Source organism: Scyliorhinus canicula, chromosome 17, assembly GCF_902713615.1.
Source record: "Scyliorhinus canicula chromosome 17, sScyCan1.1, whole genome shotgun sequence".
Lineage (NCBI taxonomy): Eukaryota > Metazoa > Chordata > Chondrichthyes > Carcharhiniformes > Scyliorhinidae > Scyliorhinus > Scyliorhinus canicula.
Genome location: NC_052162.1, coordinates 65,588,173 through 65,605,082, shown reverse-complemented (window position 1 = coordinate 65,605,082; position 16,910 = coordinate 65,588,173). Strand labels below are relative to the sequence as shown.

General features: G+C 42.4%; 1 protein-coding gene across 2 annotated transcripts in view; it reads left to right on the top strand.

Annotated features, from left to right (window-relative positions):
* pof1b (POF1B actin binding protein) overlaps positions 1–16,910 on the top strand; it is a 100,231-nt gene that overhangs the window by 59,862 nt on the left and 23,459 nt on the right. The window contains exons 6-11 of one of the 2 annotated variants that reach the window (XM_038775107.1): positions 375–517; positions 4,389–4,422; positions 9,024–9,104; positions 10,832–10,924; positions 13,307–13,420; positions 15,088–15,240. In XM_038775107.1, coding sequence (XP_038631035.1) covers positions 375–517; positions 4,389–4,422; positions 9,024–9,104; positions 10,832–10,924; positions 13,307–13,420; positions 15,088–15,240 — 618 coding nt within the window. Of the gene's footprint in view, positions 1–374; positions 518–4,385; positions 4,423–9,023; positions 9,105–10,831; positions 10,925–13,306; positions 13,421–15,087; positions 15,241–16,910 lie in introns of both variants that reach the window. The other variant, XM_038775106.1, reaches the window with a different exon arrangement.

Genomic DNA, 16,910 nt, shown 5'->3' with positions numbered 1-16,910 from the left:
TAGACGACCGTGGGGAACCTTATCAAACGCTTTACTGAAATCCATATACACCACATCAATCTTGTGGGCAATCAGTCCAAATTGTCACTTTGTCGGCCCTTGGTGCTTTACAGAGTGGCTCAGCGGGATCATTATTGTATCCTTCTCTGGAGCCCGTTGAGGCAAATGGCAGCTTGTTGTTTTTGGCACAAGTGCAAATGCCAAATGTTGTAGTGTCAGTCCGCCTCTCCATCACAGCCAATATCACCGCATTTGATGCTATTGGAACTGTAAAATATAGATCCTTGTTTTAGTTTGCTTGCATGCAGTGTGCAGTATTTAATTATGATTCTGAATAACAAACCAACTAGGTAATGACATTTTTCTGACACCAGATAAAGAGTGCCATGGACTATGAGAGTGGTAACATTGATAAATTGGATCCCCGATACTTCGGTGAGCTGCTGGCTGAGCTGACATCTAAGACCACTGACCTCCACAACATTCTGTTAGAAAACATACAGAAAATCAAGGGAAAGTAAGTATGTTTCTGTTCATTGGGTCTGACACATGGGGTGGGATTCTCTAATAATGGGGCTTTGCCCCACGATGGTGTGAAAACCGGCGCCAACGCCTCCGGCGTCAACAGCCCCCGAAAGTGAGGAATTCTCAGCTTCCTAGGGGACTAGGTTGGCGCCAGAGTGGTCTCAGCAGCTACAGCTGGCGCAGAACGGCCTGCGCGAGTCCATGCATATTTTCACGCACGCGCGGAATGGCCTGCGTATTTTCGCGCATGCGCAGGGGTTCCCTTCTCCGCGCCGGTCCCCAGGCAATATGGCGGAGCCCTACAGGGGCCCAGCACGGAGTAGAGTAGGCCCCCACTGAACCAGCTCGCCCGCCGATTTGTAGCCTGGGTCGCCCCCCCCCCCCCCCCTTCCAGGACGGACGCCGCACGCTCGCCTTCCAGGTCCTGCCGTGTGGGAGGTGAGTAATCCACTTGGCCCATTGGGGCCCGGAGATTCGATGGGGGGGGTGCTGTCAACGGCTTCTGACCGGTGCGACGGGAATCCCACGGGCGCCAGAAAACAGCGCCGGAGACTATCCCATTCAAAACAAAACAACCTGTAAATTTCTACAGATTTATTTTGAATCTAAGGTGGTATTTATTTGGGGGATTGTCAGATTTGCAGCATGGTCACTGAACCTGGCAGCCACGCAGCTTCCTATCCATCCAAGTGTTTTTCTCCAAATCAAAAACACCCTCAAAGAGTTTCAAAGTGCTTTGATTTCAGATGTCTGGCTGCCCATCTGGTCTAATGAAGGTAATATCAAAGGAGTACAATAGACACATTTTGTTTTTAGACAGTAAAAATAAAATGGAACTGATTTTAAATGATTTAAAAGCATAGAAGGAAGCCTTTTACTCTCGGGCAATCCAAAACGAATCCCACTGCCTTGTCCTGCCACTATGCTCCAGTATTGCTTCAAATATTTGTTCAACTTCCCCTTAAGCGAAGCAATATTCCTGCCTCAACTTCCTCGGGTAAAGGATCTGTTACTGCAATTACCCTGAGTAAAGGAATTTTACCTCTCCTCTCTCCTTACTTATCTTGGCAAAAAATTTAAATCCCATTTAATTATCTGGCTAGATGGATATTCTTGTCTGAAATGAATGTGCCACAATTTGCATTGCAACAGCAGGTAATCTAACATGAATAGCTGGAATGTTATCCACACTTGTTGAGAAATGTGCTGCTTGTGGTAGGTAACTTAATGTATGTTTAATAATTTGGCAATTGGTGGAATTTTCCATTCTGTGGCAAGGATAAAAACCTGACCCCCAGCCCGCACTCCCTTCCCTGCTTCATACCAGCTCATAGGCTCTGCAAATCTCTCTCTCTATCCCAAATCACCCCCACACCCCCCACCCCCTCTCGGCCGCCACACCAGCCTCACCTCTTCATTCCTTTCCTCCCCATCTAAATTAACCCCCACCCCACCCCTCACCACAGGCAATTGTCACCCAATATTACCTCATGCAGTCGGCCAACTGTAGCTTGAAGATCCACCTCCTGGAAGCTGTTGCACTGAGAAGATCCACGTGATTGGTGCTCCACCCACCCATTGTTGCATGTGGTGTTCCAGGGTCCCCGATTGCTGGAGGCCTCCACCCTTCACTATCCACAGTCTACGCCAGAAATTCTCCCATTGGTCCAGAGGTTGTCTGGATTGGCATGATATCTCACTGGCAGCCTAGATGATTGGACAGGGGCATGTTTCCAGTCGTGTTTTCATCTGCATCCCATTAAAGGGATGAAAAGTTATCTCAAGCCGACTTCTGGTGGGAATGGTGACCCACCATGATGACCCGCCATCATTTTACACCTGCAGTGAGACTAGAAAGTTCCGCCCAATGTCTCAGTAAAATACCACCTGGAGCATATGCAATTCAAAGTCGATTCAAATTCAAAGCTTCCTCAAATGGCATTAAAGACATGTAGATAACTTGCCGCATTGTAAATTCGCTTCCGGCATTTGCAATGCAATTAATTTGTGGAACTAAGCATTTTTGTCCCATCACATTTCAATACAGCACCTGATTTCCACAGCATAGCTATTTTCATGTTTTTTATGCGTTGCTTATTTAAATAGCTCTTTGGCCTGGTACACTCTTTTAAAAACTTCAGCTCTGTAACCTCATGGAGAAGAATTACATTGCAAGAGTTGCTATAGCCACTGGGTGGCCTTAATAGTCATAACCACGATTGATCAATCAGCCACCAAGCCGTTAGATCAATCGTCACTCCATAAAGCTCCAGATTACTTTAAATAGATTTTGTTTCTCACTGGTGTAGTGACCCAATATATACTGTTCAACGTTTTGCAGTATTCGTCAGTCCCTGTGGTGTTAAACACAGAAAAGATTTTTATATATTTGTGATATTTCTATTGTTCCTGACATGTGACACAGTCGCTTCAAAGCTGTGCACGGCAAAAATTCATAATATGAATCAGTTTTACTTCCTGGTTTGCTGTGTGTGATGATACTTAATTGTGATTGGCTGCTCATGCTGCTCGGTGACATCATCACTGCTGGATGCCTGGAGAGTTCCTTGACCTGCCACCAAAAAGGAAAGTGGAAATCCATGCTGCAGAGAACATTAGATCTTTGTGGGTAGCTTTCTTTGATGTTAGCAGCAAGTGCAATCACTTTCTCATGGCTGGCAAAATGCAAGCCAATCTCGCTCTGTTGAACAATTAGTATCACACTTCCGATGTCGAAAATCAATGATCTATTTGGAAGGCTTATTTTTCAGATTAGATTATTTTAGAGTTATGTGGTGCTTGGGGGCATTTTTAAAAAATGTATGGCGCTCAATTGGAGAATTTGCCAATGGCTTTCAATCTCCATGTTTGGCATGGAAATATCAGAAATTCGTCTGACCTGAACAAAAGCTCACCAAACAAGAAAGGAAGAGTATGAGAGAACATCAAATCATAGAAACTGGCCGATGGCCTAGTTTCTAGCTGTGTATTGTGTGTGGTTATGCAATGCTGATTAACTCCATTGTACTGAAATCAAGTAATCATCAACGAATGCTGCTCTGACACTATCATGAAACTCTTTCAACTGGCATGCTGAGATCACTGATGTGTTAATAAACTGATTTGATTGGAAGGTCATGGGTTTGTAACTAAGAGGTCACAATCTCACCAGTTATTGGGCAGGTTGTAAAATCTAATTTAATAGGGGACTTGAATCAAAGATTTACTGCATCTGGAAAACATTGTCAACATAGTCAGGGTGAATCATTGAACAACCTTAGATAAAAATTCACATGTTCCACTTTCCCACTGTATCCCAAAGGTTATCATGGAGGAATATGCGTATCTCTGGGTATAGTCTCCCCCTGTTAGTGCTCTGTGTAACTCTGGGTGCACTTTTCCCCATCATTCTGTGAATAACTGTGTAACCCGGGGTACAGTCTGCCCCATCGTGCTCAGTGTACGTCAGAGTGCAGTCTCCCCTTTAATGCTTTCTGGAATGAATGCATTCACCCTTTCAGTGCTCTGTGTCAATTGTGGAACAGTGCTTCAATGACTGCTGCCTTTCTCCAAATGTGGTTTCCCATTTGGTCAACCTGCCAGGTCCTGCCAATAACTAATCCCTCTTTTTATAAATAAACATTCATTAAGTCATAAATCTACCTGTATTTAATCAGTTACTTATTGAGTAGAGAAAGCAATGAAACAACAAACCCTGACATTCAGGGCCATGCAGTTAAGCAAACAAATACCAGTTTGTTAATGTAAACTAAATTCAATAACCAGTAACTCTCCTGCATCATCAATATTATGTATCACAGTTTGAAAGAAATTTATATATCTTATTTCATTTTTTTCAGCAGGCAGAATAGGTTGGACGTGCATACTGACTACAATGTAAGTACTGGAGTTTCCAATTAGAATCTAATGCATATTTATTAAAAAACACACTATATTATTGTGAATCTGTTTTTGGGGATTTTCTGTTTCTGAAGGCAGAAACAAGTATTGCAAAAAACTGGGATAAAGGGAAACTCCGAGTTAGGGAAGGTAGTGGCGCAGTGGTATTATCACTGGACTGGTAATCGAGAGACCCAGAGTAATGCCTATCCCATGGCAGATGACGGAATTTGAATTAATTGAATTCATTGATTCATTAAACCATCATTGACTGTTATCCTTACCTAGTCTGGCCTACATGTGACACCCAGACCCTTAAATGGGCAGTAAATGCTGGTCCAGCCAGCGGTACCTACATCCATGAACGAATAAAAAAAGATTAATTCAGCTGGGGGAAGTGATACAGTTTACCAATGGTTGGACATGTTAAAATACAAGATGACTAGTACAAAGTGAAAACATGCTAACTAATAATGAGGAAATAAACAGATAATTTATGCTTTTCAAAATGGGCTGAGAACTTCCTGAGAAGTTCCTAACAGTTGACGTGAATAAATAATACTTTTGAGTGTCATTGTTCTAGTACTTTGGCTTTATTTAGCAAAAATTTGGTAGGATTTTAAACTCCAAAATATTCTGATATGGATCAATTGTGTACCATTTTATACACTACCTCAAGAGGCACTCTTGCTGGAAGAAAAAGAGTTTGCCCACAACATAATTTCCGGGCCATATTGTTGTCTTCTCATGGAATAATTTCTAAATTGCATCAGTGGCCTGCTTTTGCTAATAATTTGTATAACGTCGTCCTTTCACAATGGTAAATGCATTGACTAAAAAGATGGGCACTAAAGGAGCATTCCTTTAGAATTCAATTGAAATTAAGTTTGTGTCTGCATTGAATCTACATTTAAAAAATTGTTTTTGTTTAACTGTGAAGGGGATCTGTTTGAGGGATCTTAGTTGAAATATTAGCTCAGTGTGACCATGTGAAAATTAAAAATGGTTGAAACAAGGTAGTGGCAGGATCACAGTGTGATCATACCATTCACAACTCCTCATACTGTAACAGCTCAAATCCATAGGCAGCAGAACCACAACAGTGTTCAGGCTTGGCTTCTAAGTGGCAAGTTACATTGTCTGGTACTTGTGTGCCATGCATGACCATCTTCAATATGAGAAAATCATACAACCATACAAACGAGGCCCCTCGAGCCTCGTCTGCAATCCAATAAGATTGTGGCTGATCTGAGTATAACCTCAACTCCACATTTCCCCTCCACCCAAATAACCTTTCATCCCCCTTTCTTATCACAAATCTATCCATCCTTGCCTTAAACATATTTAAAGACTGTTTCGACTGCCATTTGAGGAAAAAAGTTCCAAAGAATTATGACCGTTAGAAAAACAAATTCCTCCTTAACTCTGGCCTAAATGGGTGACCACTTATTTTTAAATAGTGACCCCTAGTTCTAGATTCTCCCATTAGAGGAAACATCCTTTACACATCACCGTGTCAAGACTCCTCAGGATCCTTTATGTTTCAATCAAGTCGCCTCTTGCTCTTCTAAACTTCAGCAGATGGATATAAACCTAGGGCGCGATTCTCCGCAAATGCGGAGAGCCGTGAAGGCTGCCGTGAAACCGGCCCTGTTTCACGGCAGCCTCCGCGCCCCCTCCCGGGACCCGATTCTGCTCCCCGGTCGGGGCTAGCAGCGGGGCCCCGTGAACCTCGGCATTTCGCTAAGCCCGCGCGCCAAAGTTAACGCCGGCTGACGCAAACGATGACATCAGCCGCGCATGCGCGGATTGGACGGCTCCAACCAGCGCATGCGCGGATGACGTCATCACGCATATGCGTGAAACCCGCGCATGCGTGGGCCGTTATGCCTCTCAGCCACCCCGCGGACTGATCCAACGGGGCGGCGGAGGAACAAAGAGTGCGCGGGGTTCGGACTCGCTGCCCGCGATCGGTGCCCACCGATCGCGGGCCCATGGCACCCTTGGCACGGCCGTGGTTATCGGTGCCATGGTTCCCCAGTGCGGCCGTGCGAATCGGTGCCATGGTTCCCCAGAACGGCACTTTGTGGCCATTTTCACGAACGGTGAGAGCAAGTGTGTTGGAGTTCGTGAAAATGGCCGTAAAGGCCTGGGAAATCGGCCCATCGGCTAGGGGAGAATCGCTGCTCGCCGTAAAAAACGGCGAGCAGCGATTTGTGTCGGGGGGGGGGGGGGGGCGAGAATAGCGAGAGGTCGGGAAAAATGTCGGGAAGGCCCTCCCGCTATTCTCCGACCCATCGTGGGGGGCGGAGAATCGCGCCCCTAGCCTGTCCAATCTTTCCTCATAAGAAAACCTGCCCATTCCAAGTATTAGTCTAGTAAATCTTCTCTGAAATACTTCGATATAGTTACATCCACCTTAAATAAGGTGACCAATACTGTGCAGAGTACTCCAGATGTGGTCTCGACAATGCCTTATAACCCTACTCAATTTGTTCCAACTATCTCCTCTTGACTTTCAATGGTATTGCCATCACTGAATCCCCTACTATCCTGGGGAATTCTGCAAAATGTAACTCCCCTTCACCATCTACAAGGCAAATATCAGAGATGTGATGGAATACTCTCCACCTGCCTGAATTACTTGCAGCAACTCTCCGAGGCTTCTTTAGCAACATTTTCCAAAGCCATGACCTCAACCAAGAAAGACGGGGACAGCAGGTTCGTGGAAACACCACCACCTGCAAGTTCCCCTCCAAGCTACACACCATCCTGACTTGGAAATAAATCCCTGTTCCTTCACTGTCACTGAGTCAAATTCTTGGAATTCCTTCCCTAACAGCACTCTGGTGTACCTACACCACATGGACTGCAGACGTTCAAGAATGTGGCTCATCACCACCTTCCCAATGGCAATTAATAATGGCCAAGCCAGTGACACCTGCATCCCATTAAAGAATAAAATAAAAAGACCTACAATATTGTTTCCAGGTGTTTTCCTTTTGCATTTTATTTTCTTGATTCACAAATTTGGGCCCCATTTTTACCCTCTAGCTGGCAAGCTCAAGTTGGGAAATTTACAGGCGCAGCAGATCCGCTCCATATAAATGGCTACCGCATATGCTGTTTTTGCTCGAGGGAGGTGGAGGTGCAGCATCAAGTCGGGCCCATCAACACTGAAGTATTTTGGATGGGGCCACAGAAGCTGGCGAGTGCCGAGGTTGGCTGTTTTGAAAGGCCACCTCAGTTCCTGGGACGACTTTGCAGTTGTGTTAAAATGCTGTTAGCCCCACCATCCCTCATGCCTCACATCCCCTCGCATCCCACCCACTACCTACTTGCGACCTACATGTTCCCATTCCCTTTCAGACTTCTCTTGCATCCTCCATGCCCACTCATATAGTAGGCATCATAGGACCAGTGAGCCATGTAATATCAATGTCAAGTCTTAAATATAGTTTTTTTTAAAAACACCACTTTTTACAAATCGCCTTCAAACAACTGCTGCTCTTACAAACTAATGGACATTTAGGACAGATAGAGCCATTATAGTAACAATAGCAAAGCTACATTCACTTAAATCCTCTTAATCTTGTCTAAGTAAACGTGTAAACATTGAATAAAGCAGTTAAAAGATAGAATAATGGATTGTAACCTCAAAGAAGTCAATCAATCAAAGCAAACACTCTACTTCAGCCTATGAAAACAAACTTCCCGCTGCATTAGTGAGTCTTAGAACTCAGCCATGAATTCATTGTGAAGCCACCTAGAGCAATAGACATTTGGGCATCTGTTTAATGGTCTATAAAGATTACTTAGTAAAGCCGATTGGAATTTCAATTTCTCTAATGGCAGACTGAATTGGGGGAGGTGGGGGGGTTAAGAGTTTGGGATCATTTCACTGAGTGCCAATCCATCCAGCCATGGCTTTTTGGTTTTTCACAGTAACTTCATTGCAGTGTCAATGTAAGCCTACTTGTGACAATAAAGATTATTTAAAAATAAAGTGGCTGTTGGACCACAGCTGTAGCCCATTGGCCCCCTGGTGGTCGGGCTTCCCCTTCACATTGGTGAACTGGAAGCTGCCGCCTCCTATCTTAATTTAAAAATGTTAAATCATGTCTGCAGAGTGCCTACCTCATTGCCTCTTAGCTGCATCAGCGACTCACACCTTGGGTCATTGTTGGAGGACATCCAGCCTCGGGACCCTATCTGTCATCCTTAATTGTATGGCACATGCCCTCCCTGGCCACCAGTTATCTAACCGCCCCCAAAACAAAATCCATTGTGCCATCTCCCCACTGTTACTAATTGAAAGTGAATGAGGGGGAGTTTTGCCTGTGGTGGATGGGGGCATTAGTAAGGTATACTCTAAAAGAGCAGGGGGTGAACTGCAATCACCAGCTTATGATTTTGTACTTATTCCCTTTCATGGACAAAGAATCAAGCACTGGGAACAAGAGACACAAATTCTACTCACTTGAACTGAGAGTGGGTTCATAGTTCTTTTAGAAAATTTAGAGCTTGTTGATTAGTTTGAATGTAAACAAGATTTGGAAATGTATCCAGCCTTAAAAACGAATGTGTTTATTTTTCAGGGTACCACTGAGAACATTGAAACTTTGATACCAAAAGGACTATCTGAATTGACAAAACAACACTTACGCTACCTCTTGCAGGTAAAACAGACATGGTTGTAATAACAGTTATAGAACTGTCAATGAAAAATAAGGACCAGTTTGGTTCTTGCAGAGCTGCAGCACTGGAATAGTTCATCGCACTAAAAGGAAACTACAGTGAACATAATAGCAGCCATTCTCTGATAAGTGTCGATTTCCCATTTCATTGTGACCTTTGGGCCATATGCCTGGCATTTACCCCATTGGAAGAAGTATACAGCTATGGGCTGCCAATACCTCTTGTCTACTTCAAGTCAAGGTTTACAACAGCAGCTCAAGAGTGTGTCATGGATCCCTGTGAATTAGGTTAGCGGTCTTCAAATTATTCAAAACTCACTACCTCCCATCCCCGTCCCACAGACATACATAGACAACTAAGGGAAAGCAGTGATGTCTTAGTAGAATACCTCAGGTACATATTGTAATGGAAATAATTTGGTGAGTCAAGTCAAGAAAGTAGGGAAATCTAATGAAACACAAACACAAACAGGCAAGGGACTCTTTTTTGAAAATGTATGGATTGCATGCTAATGGATTATTTGCAGCAGTTCAGTTAATGTAATTTGTGCAAGTCATGGAAGTGTCTATTGCTTCTGGACTAAAATGACTTCCTTCTGCATGCTATCTGATGGAGGAAAAATAGTTCTTGGATTGGTACCATGAGATAAAACTAATATGGAAACGAGGGTTTGGAATTTCAGGATATTATACCTGATGTACTCAAACGTGGACCCTTACTGGAGCTTAAAATGGGTTTGAATACTCGAAGCTTGCAGTAAAGCACCAAATCCATGCTATGTATTCATTCTTTAAGAATAAAAATCAAACTTTCAAGCAACGTTCCCTCTAATTTTATATTTTGACCGCGTGTGGAAAGTTGTTGAGTACATGGCCCCGTTAAAGTTTTTTTGTACGGCAGTATGTGTGCGATAATTTAAAGGGGCTGACTTGTTGCCTGTGGCCAGATTGACACACGTTTCTAGGTGCAAGTACCCATGAAAGTCTTCTCTAATATTTCTATGCTGACTTGTATAGGAGGACACTTTCTTCACAATGCCCGATAATCCTCCATTTGTATGTGTACTGGAACAGGATCATTTCTGTAGAAGAGTGTACTATTAAAGAGCTCTCGCCTCCGCCCCACCAACTGGGTTCTGTAACAAAATCATTCCTGCCTGATTGGATGCCTTCATAGATTTAATGTTCTTCCCTCCCTCTTCCCAAGTGGCCCATCATTTTATGTCTATCTTCTTTGAAAGTAGCTGTTCCGTTGAAACCAGCAACAAGATCAGTTACCAAGCAGCTGGACCAATCATGAATGCTGGATAGAAGGTGTCTGATCCAGCAATAGCCAATACGTGAATGAATAAGCCTGCTGGCTTAATTTATTCTTGACAATTTTGCAGGCACAGCCTCCAAACAGGCATCACAGTTGTCTTGCAATAAGGAAAAATGTATTTTGTATTCTAACTTATTAATTTTACAGAAAATCCATTTGCAATGTCTTCAGTGTGCTGTTACTTTGTTGTCACTGAGCCTGTTAGTTTTTCTTTTCTCTGGATGATCAATAGCTATCATATCTGACCTGCAGTTGCTTGCTGGGAGATTAGTTGCCAGGTTTCGACAGTAGTGGTATTTTCAGCTCACTGACTTCAAAAATCCTGTACCTTGGTCATGAAATAATGCAGATCACTGAATTGCTGTTTTCTGTATGATTATATCTTTAGACAAGATTTACCGTGGACAAGTCTCTGCGACTACTTTTGGCCACATTCAACAGCCTACGTGAAGACCTGCTCCATTTGCAAGAAGACCTAAATGTATGTCCAAGGGGTTGCAAAATACTCATTGTCGGAAATGAAATATTAATATTCTTAACTCTTAGCTTAGGCGCTTAAAATCACCTAAAATTGAGGATGATCACCAGTACTTGTTCATCTGTTTAGGTCAAAGTTAAAGACTTCCAGTCTTTGTGGTTACAAATATCAACTATATTTAAATATGTCTGAGCTCAAATCTATGAACCAAGAAAGTAATTATCAGAAGGTGTGTACTTTGTTATGTGTGAATTGAATATTGAAGGAACTGAAAACTGATCTAAATTATTTTAGAAACAAATTTTTCAATTATTTCAAAGTCGGAAGTGTGTCATATTTGATATTTAAAAATAAGTTTTCTTTATTCTTCCGCACACGTCATTCCCTTCTTTCCCACTTTGTTTAAAGAGACTAACTTGTACTGGAGCCTTCTCTGTTCCATTCTTCATGTGTGAACTAAGATAACGGCAGTTGGCAGGCTATTTGACATATGGAGCCATTACAACCAATCGAAACCTTGCTATCACCTGATGTCAACAAGAATGCACTTTCCAGGATAGGTATCAGGATACAGATCAGCAATAGAAACCCTCGTTATTTTCCCCTTCCCCGTATACTAATGTCATCAGCCGATTGAGCATAAACTAGGGGTTGAAACCATCTTGCATGATTCAATGCCACATTGAAGGAGTGATTTTAACCCCACATGGTGTAAACTCAGTGAGCGGGTAGTTAAAATTGTCAAGGTGATGGACCCGTTGCAACCCCACATCGATGCCTGTCTTCTATTTTAACCCGTTTTTCTGAACAGGTAGCAAGACACCTATGTGAAGCAGGCAAGGTCCTTCTTTAAATGAACATATGTGAGTTTGATGATATCAAGCTCTGCCTGATGGCACGAGAAGGCAAACCACTGTAGCCTTCTTACCAGGAAGAAAGGAGGAAGAAAATCCTATGTCAGATGAGGCCCAAAATATATTTTTTTATTTTTAAACGTTTCCCCTTGCCTCAGGCTCCAATGATTTCCCAACAACCATTTGCTGCTACTTATCTTGATGCCAGCAACCTTCCTGCTGACTGGCAAGCACATAGGCCTAGGCATTAAAATTATTTGGGACTCACACTGCTGGGGTTTGGTGCTCACCTTGCCTCCCGCCCTGTTCCTAATTATATAGTATTCTTATTAGCTGAGCCATTGGGAGTACTTCCAGGTTTGAGTCTAATGGAAAATAAAGTTGCATGGAGTGAAGAAATTGGATAGGCAATGCCATGAGAAGCTATATCTGTCTAATCTTATATCAGATCCACTTTAGGAGATTCATCCAATGGGAAACTGCATTGACAATGGTGGGGCCAAAAGATCCTGCCATCGGCCAATAGTGGGTCGCCTCCGGTTTGTAGCAAGTTGTGTGGAAAATCCAGCCCTGTATCTTTATCATCTATGAGTAAGGAAAAAGCAGCAGGCTCCTTCCCTACAAGCAGCATTTATATGCCTGGGTTTAATGGTGTCATCTCCCATTGAATCAGTCAGATCCACTGGCTTAATAGCACAAAGATCATAGGAACATTTGAGCATATATTGGAAAGTGAATATTTCTACATTTCTCCACAGCTAGATTTGTCACATAAATATCTTTAGGATGTAGGTGAGAAACTGTTCCTTATTCTTGGTAATTAGCTTTCTCCTCAGACGGTAGTTGAAATCATGTTACTTTCTGTTGGAAAAAGACAGGTCATCATTGAATTTGAATATCGATGAGTCAGATTGTTCTGAATTTGCTTCATGATGGACATTTCATTGAAATAATTTGACTTATAAACTGTGGAGTTGAATCTGAAAACTGGAGATGCAGAATGCTAATTTTAGTATCTGTTGTTTAGATCCTACAGGTAGCATTTTTTTGTTATTTCAATTTACATATAAATAGTAAAAAATATATATTATAAAGATATCCATTTTTAAATTAAAGAAACTGTGAAGTTCTTGTGAAGAAATGGTAAGATTCATAATCAGAACTGAGTCACTGTTAGGGCAGCACGGTGGCGCAGTGGTAGCACTGCAGTCTCACGGAGCCGAGGTCCCAGGTTCGATCCCGGCTCTGGGTCACTGTCCGTGTGGAGTTTCGCCCCCACAACCCAAAGATGTGCAAGGTAGGTGGATTGAACACGCTAAATTGCCCCTTAATTGGAAAAAATGAATTGGGTTCTCTACATTTATAAAAACAATAAAAACTGAGCCACTGTTAAACATGGATTCCATTATCCTTCTTTTGGACTCCCTCCGTTCGTATATGTGTATGGTAACCTTAAGTGGTCAAAGTGAAGAATGTAATTCTCAATAAACTACTGGAAAGTTTGCCTTTTATTTGCCTCTTATTTCCACAGAGACTTTCAACAGACAAGGAAATGCTGGAAAGAGATTTGAGCTTTAAATCTCAGCAGGTGACCGAATATTTACAGATCCTGGAGTCTGTGCGAGAGAACAACCGACAGCTGCAGGTAGAGCAGTAACACTGTTATTATGGCTTTTGCACTCCGTTCTGGTGGTAATAACTAAAAATAGAGGTTGCTGATTAATCAGAAATCTTCCCATGGGAATATTCATCTTTATCGCCTCCAACTCATTGCCCTTTTACACTCTACTCAGCTTACTTATTTATAAAGTCTTTGAAATCTTGTGGTATTGGTGAGCCAGGAGTGTCCTGTATCATCTTCATCACATTGCATACAACTGAGCCAATGATGTATTTGGGAAAGTTAGTTATGAAGATGGAGCCCATCCTAACTCCTCCTCCTGCTAGCTGTAGTCATTAATAGTGGGGTATTATGTAAACATTGTAACATATCTTGATCAATTACAATGATATCCCCCCACATTGCTGCTTGTGAAATCAAGTACAATATTGCTGATTCGATTTCATAGATTTAGCATGTTATTACTGTCCCGACCAGTAAAAATAGAATACAGAAAATAAGGCGATAAATCAGACTGCGATACTGGTCACGAAGTCGTCAACATCTACTTTCTAATTTACAAAGGGATTGACCCACAAATATAGCAGGACTGCAGAATTTCATACAGGAGTTACTAATCTTCCACAATGTAATTTTAACACTTTGGCGATTGCTTTCTGAGTGTCAATTTGTTTTTCTGGTAGGACATCTGAAACAAGTAACACATTAAGAAGAATCTGCTATGGGGTGTGTCCCTAACAGTTTACAATTTGTGGCTAAAATGACTTCCCAGCCATTGCATCTTTACTGACTTGCAAAATGGCATCTCTTCATTCTGTACACCTCGAGGCAGAATGGTAGTGTTAGCTGGAAAATATCATCTGTTACAAGGGTTACAAAATGGTTGGTGAAATGCTTTGTGTCGTCTCTTTCCCCCCCCCCCCCCCCCCCAACCTTTAATCTCTACCACAAAACATCTTTTCCAGCAACCAGTGTCTTGCATTAGTTTTGATGTGGAGATGCTGGCGTTGGACTGGGGTGAGCACAGTCAGAAGTCTTGCAACATCAGGTTAAAGTCCAACAGGTTTGTTTCAAACACGAGCTTTCGGAGCACTCATTCACCTGAGGCAGGAGCAGTGCTCCGAAAGCGAGTGTTTGAAACAAACCTGTTGGACTTTAACCTGGTGTTGTAAGACTTCTTATTGTATTAGTTTATAACTCATCATTTCATCTTGCAGTCAATAAATGAAGTGAGCTGCGAAAAAACATTTACTTATTCTCTTTTGGTGAAGAGACTGTTGAAAGCTTACTGTAGTGGTATACAGTGCTTGTTTTTACATTAACAGTAAAGCTAACAGTTTTCAGGTGAAAATTGGAGCTGCCCTTATTACTATCGTGTACATTTTAATAATTCGCTTAAGTGTTTGGTAAGTTAGCATATTGGGTTGGATTCTCTGGTTCCCTCAGCCGCGTGTTTCTCGGCGGCACGCTGTCCGCTGGCGGAGGGATTCTATACTCTCGCCGCTTGTCAATGGGATTTCCCATTGAAGTCACCTCACACGACCTGGAAACCCCTGGTCGAGGGCATGCTGCTGGTGGGATAAGTGAATCCCAACAGTATTGTAAGATGGTGTAAGAGAGGAGGTAGATGGGGGCAAAAGGTCATAATGGTCATGTTCTCAATGTGTCTTCTTTTGGTGTTTTTGGTTTAGAAGACCATTAAGGATAGCGGTTCAACGAACCAATCACTTGAGGATTTGATCTTAACTCTGAGGAACTCCGAGGCAGACAAGCAGTTCCGTGTGAAAGAGTTGGAATACAGTAAGCGTGCTCTGGAACAAGAAAATGAGACGCTCCGGCAGCAGGTAAGAAAAGGGTACTATACCGTCCACATAATTGCCTATTTAAATATTTTTCAGATGGAAATGAGAGAATGAAACCTATTTGAATTATATGGGGTTGTTTACTGGCAGGCTGAGGGAGGGGGAATGGAAAGTGAGTGATCCACTCACTCCCGCCCTCATTGTCTCAGTGCGTCAAATCGGAAACCCATGCAGATGAGGGGTTATACCCTGAACAGGAAATTGGTCAGAGCCGCCAGTTTAAAGGTCCGCTGCCCTCTCAATCGCTCCACTTATGGCTGAATAAATGATTTTTAAAAAACTCACAAACATTGCCACCTTCACTATCGGACTCATTTGCTAGATGCAGCCGTGGTTCTATTGGAAGGCCTTTTCTTTCACCCATGTGCAACATCCTCATACCTGATGGAAAGTACTCGCAAACCTTTTTCCATCTGACATGAAATGTGGAGTGAGCAGTGGAAATCTGGATACCATTGGCACTTTAATTACCTCAATAACTTGTCAATTGGTTATTTCAAATTGGCTTCGGATTTCCGTGTTCACTCGGTTCTGTCATTTTGGAGACGAGCATGATGATGTCGTATTGCCAACCTGACATCATCATGCCATATTTTTACGTATTTTTATGTACACATGGGGAGGGCAGCCTGCTAGATTTGCCGCCATAAAATTTAGTCCATGGAGCCTATTCACTCACTTGATCACTGTCTTAGGTATACCTGCTCTGTCCAGTGTTTGGCTGGGGTCAATGTTTTAATTTTTGCAATATTATACATTAGAATTTAAAAAGTGAGTAGTATTTTTCTTCCTCTTTTATGATGATATCTATACAAAAATGACACCTGAGGGAACTTGTAACGTAAAATAGACTCCTCAGGAGTGAGAACCCTCTTAATGAAAATGGAGGCAGTAACTGCTTTCTCGGCAAAGGACAGCTCACGGTATAAATGCAGAAACACTGTTAATTAGAGGAAAATAGCTATTCTCTTATTTTAACAGAATTCCCTTTCTAAGTATCCAGGATCCTATTTCAATTCTGAGGAATAGCCACATGTGAAAGAGAACTTGCTACAGTAATCTGAATCCAAAATATTTGAAAAGTCTTGCTCCAGTACATGTTGGTATGTTGCTAAGCTTGCAAAATTGCAGTGTGGTGCTGTGGCAACAACAATCTTCACAAAAGCTTCAGAGATGTTTGGTGCATGTATATTATGCCTAATTTTGCACTTGGAGACGCGAACACAAGTTATTTGCTTTTACTGTTTGTTATAGTCCTGTTGAAGCAAGAAAATGTGGACCCACCGAATACTCTCCCTGTCCCCTCTGCCTCTTTCTGAACAAAAGGTCAAATATGAATCAAGTTCACTTTTGGAGTATGTCGATCTTTTTGTCAGATTATTTCCTATATATAGTAAAACTGTGACAATGCTCATATTCTAAAGAACATGAGGTACAGGGAATACATCAGGTTACGGATTCTGTCAAGGTAAAAGAAAAGGGGGATATCCACTGGCGACATGTCGGTGGAGGTCGCATGTTGGTTGGGTGGCTCTCACCAGAGCTCACTTTGTTTTGGTCCTTTTCACCCAATTTTGGGGGGAACTTTTATGTGAGCTGTCTTCAATAAAGTCATGCAAATTATAGGATGTCAAAATCCCAAGGAAAGAATA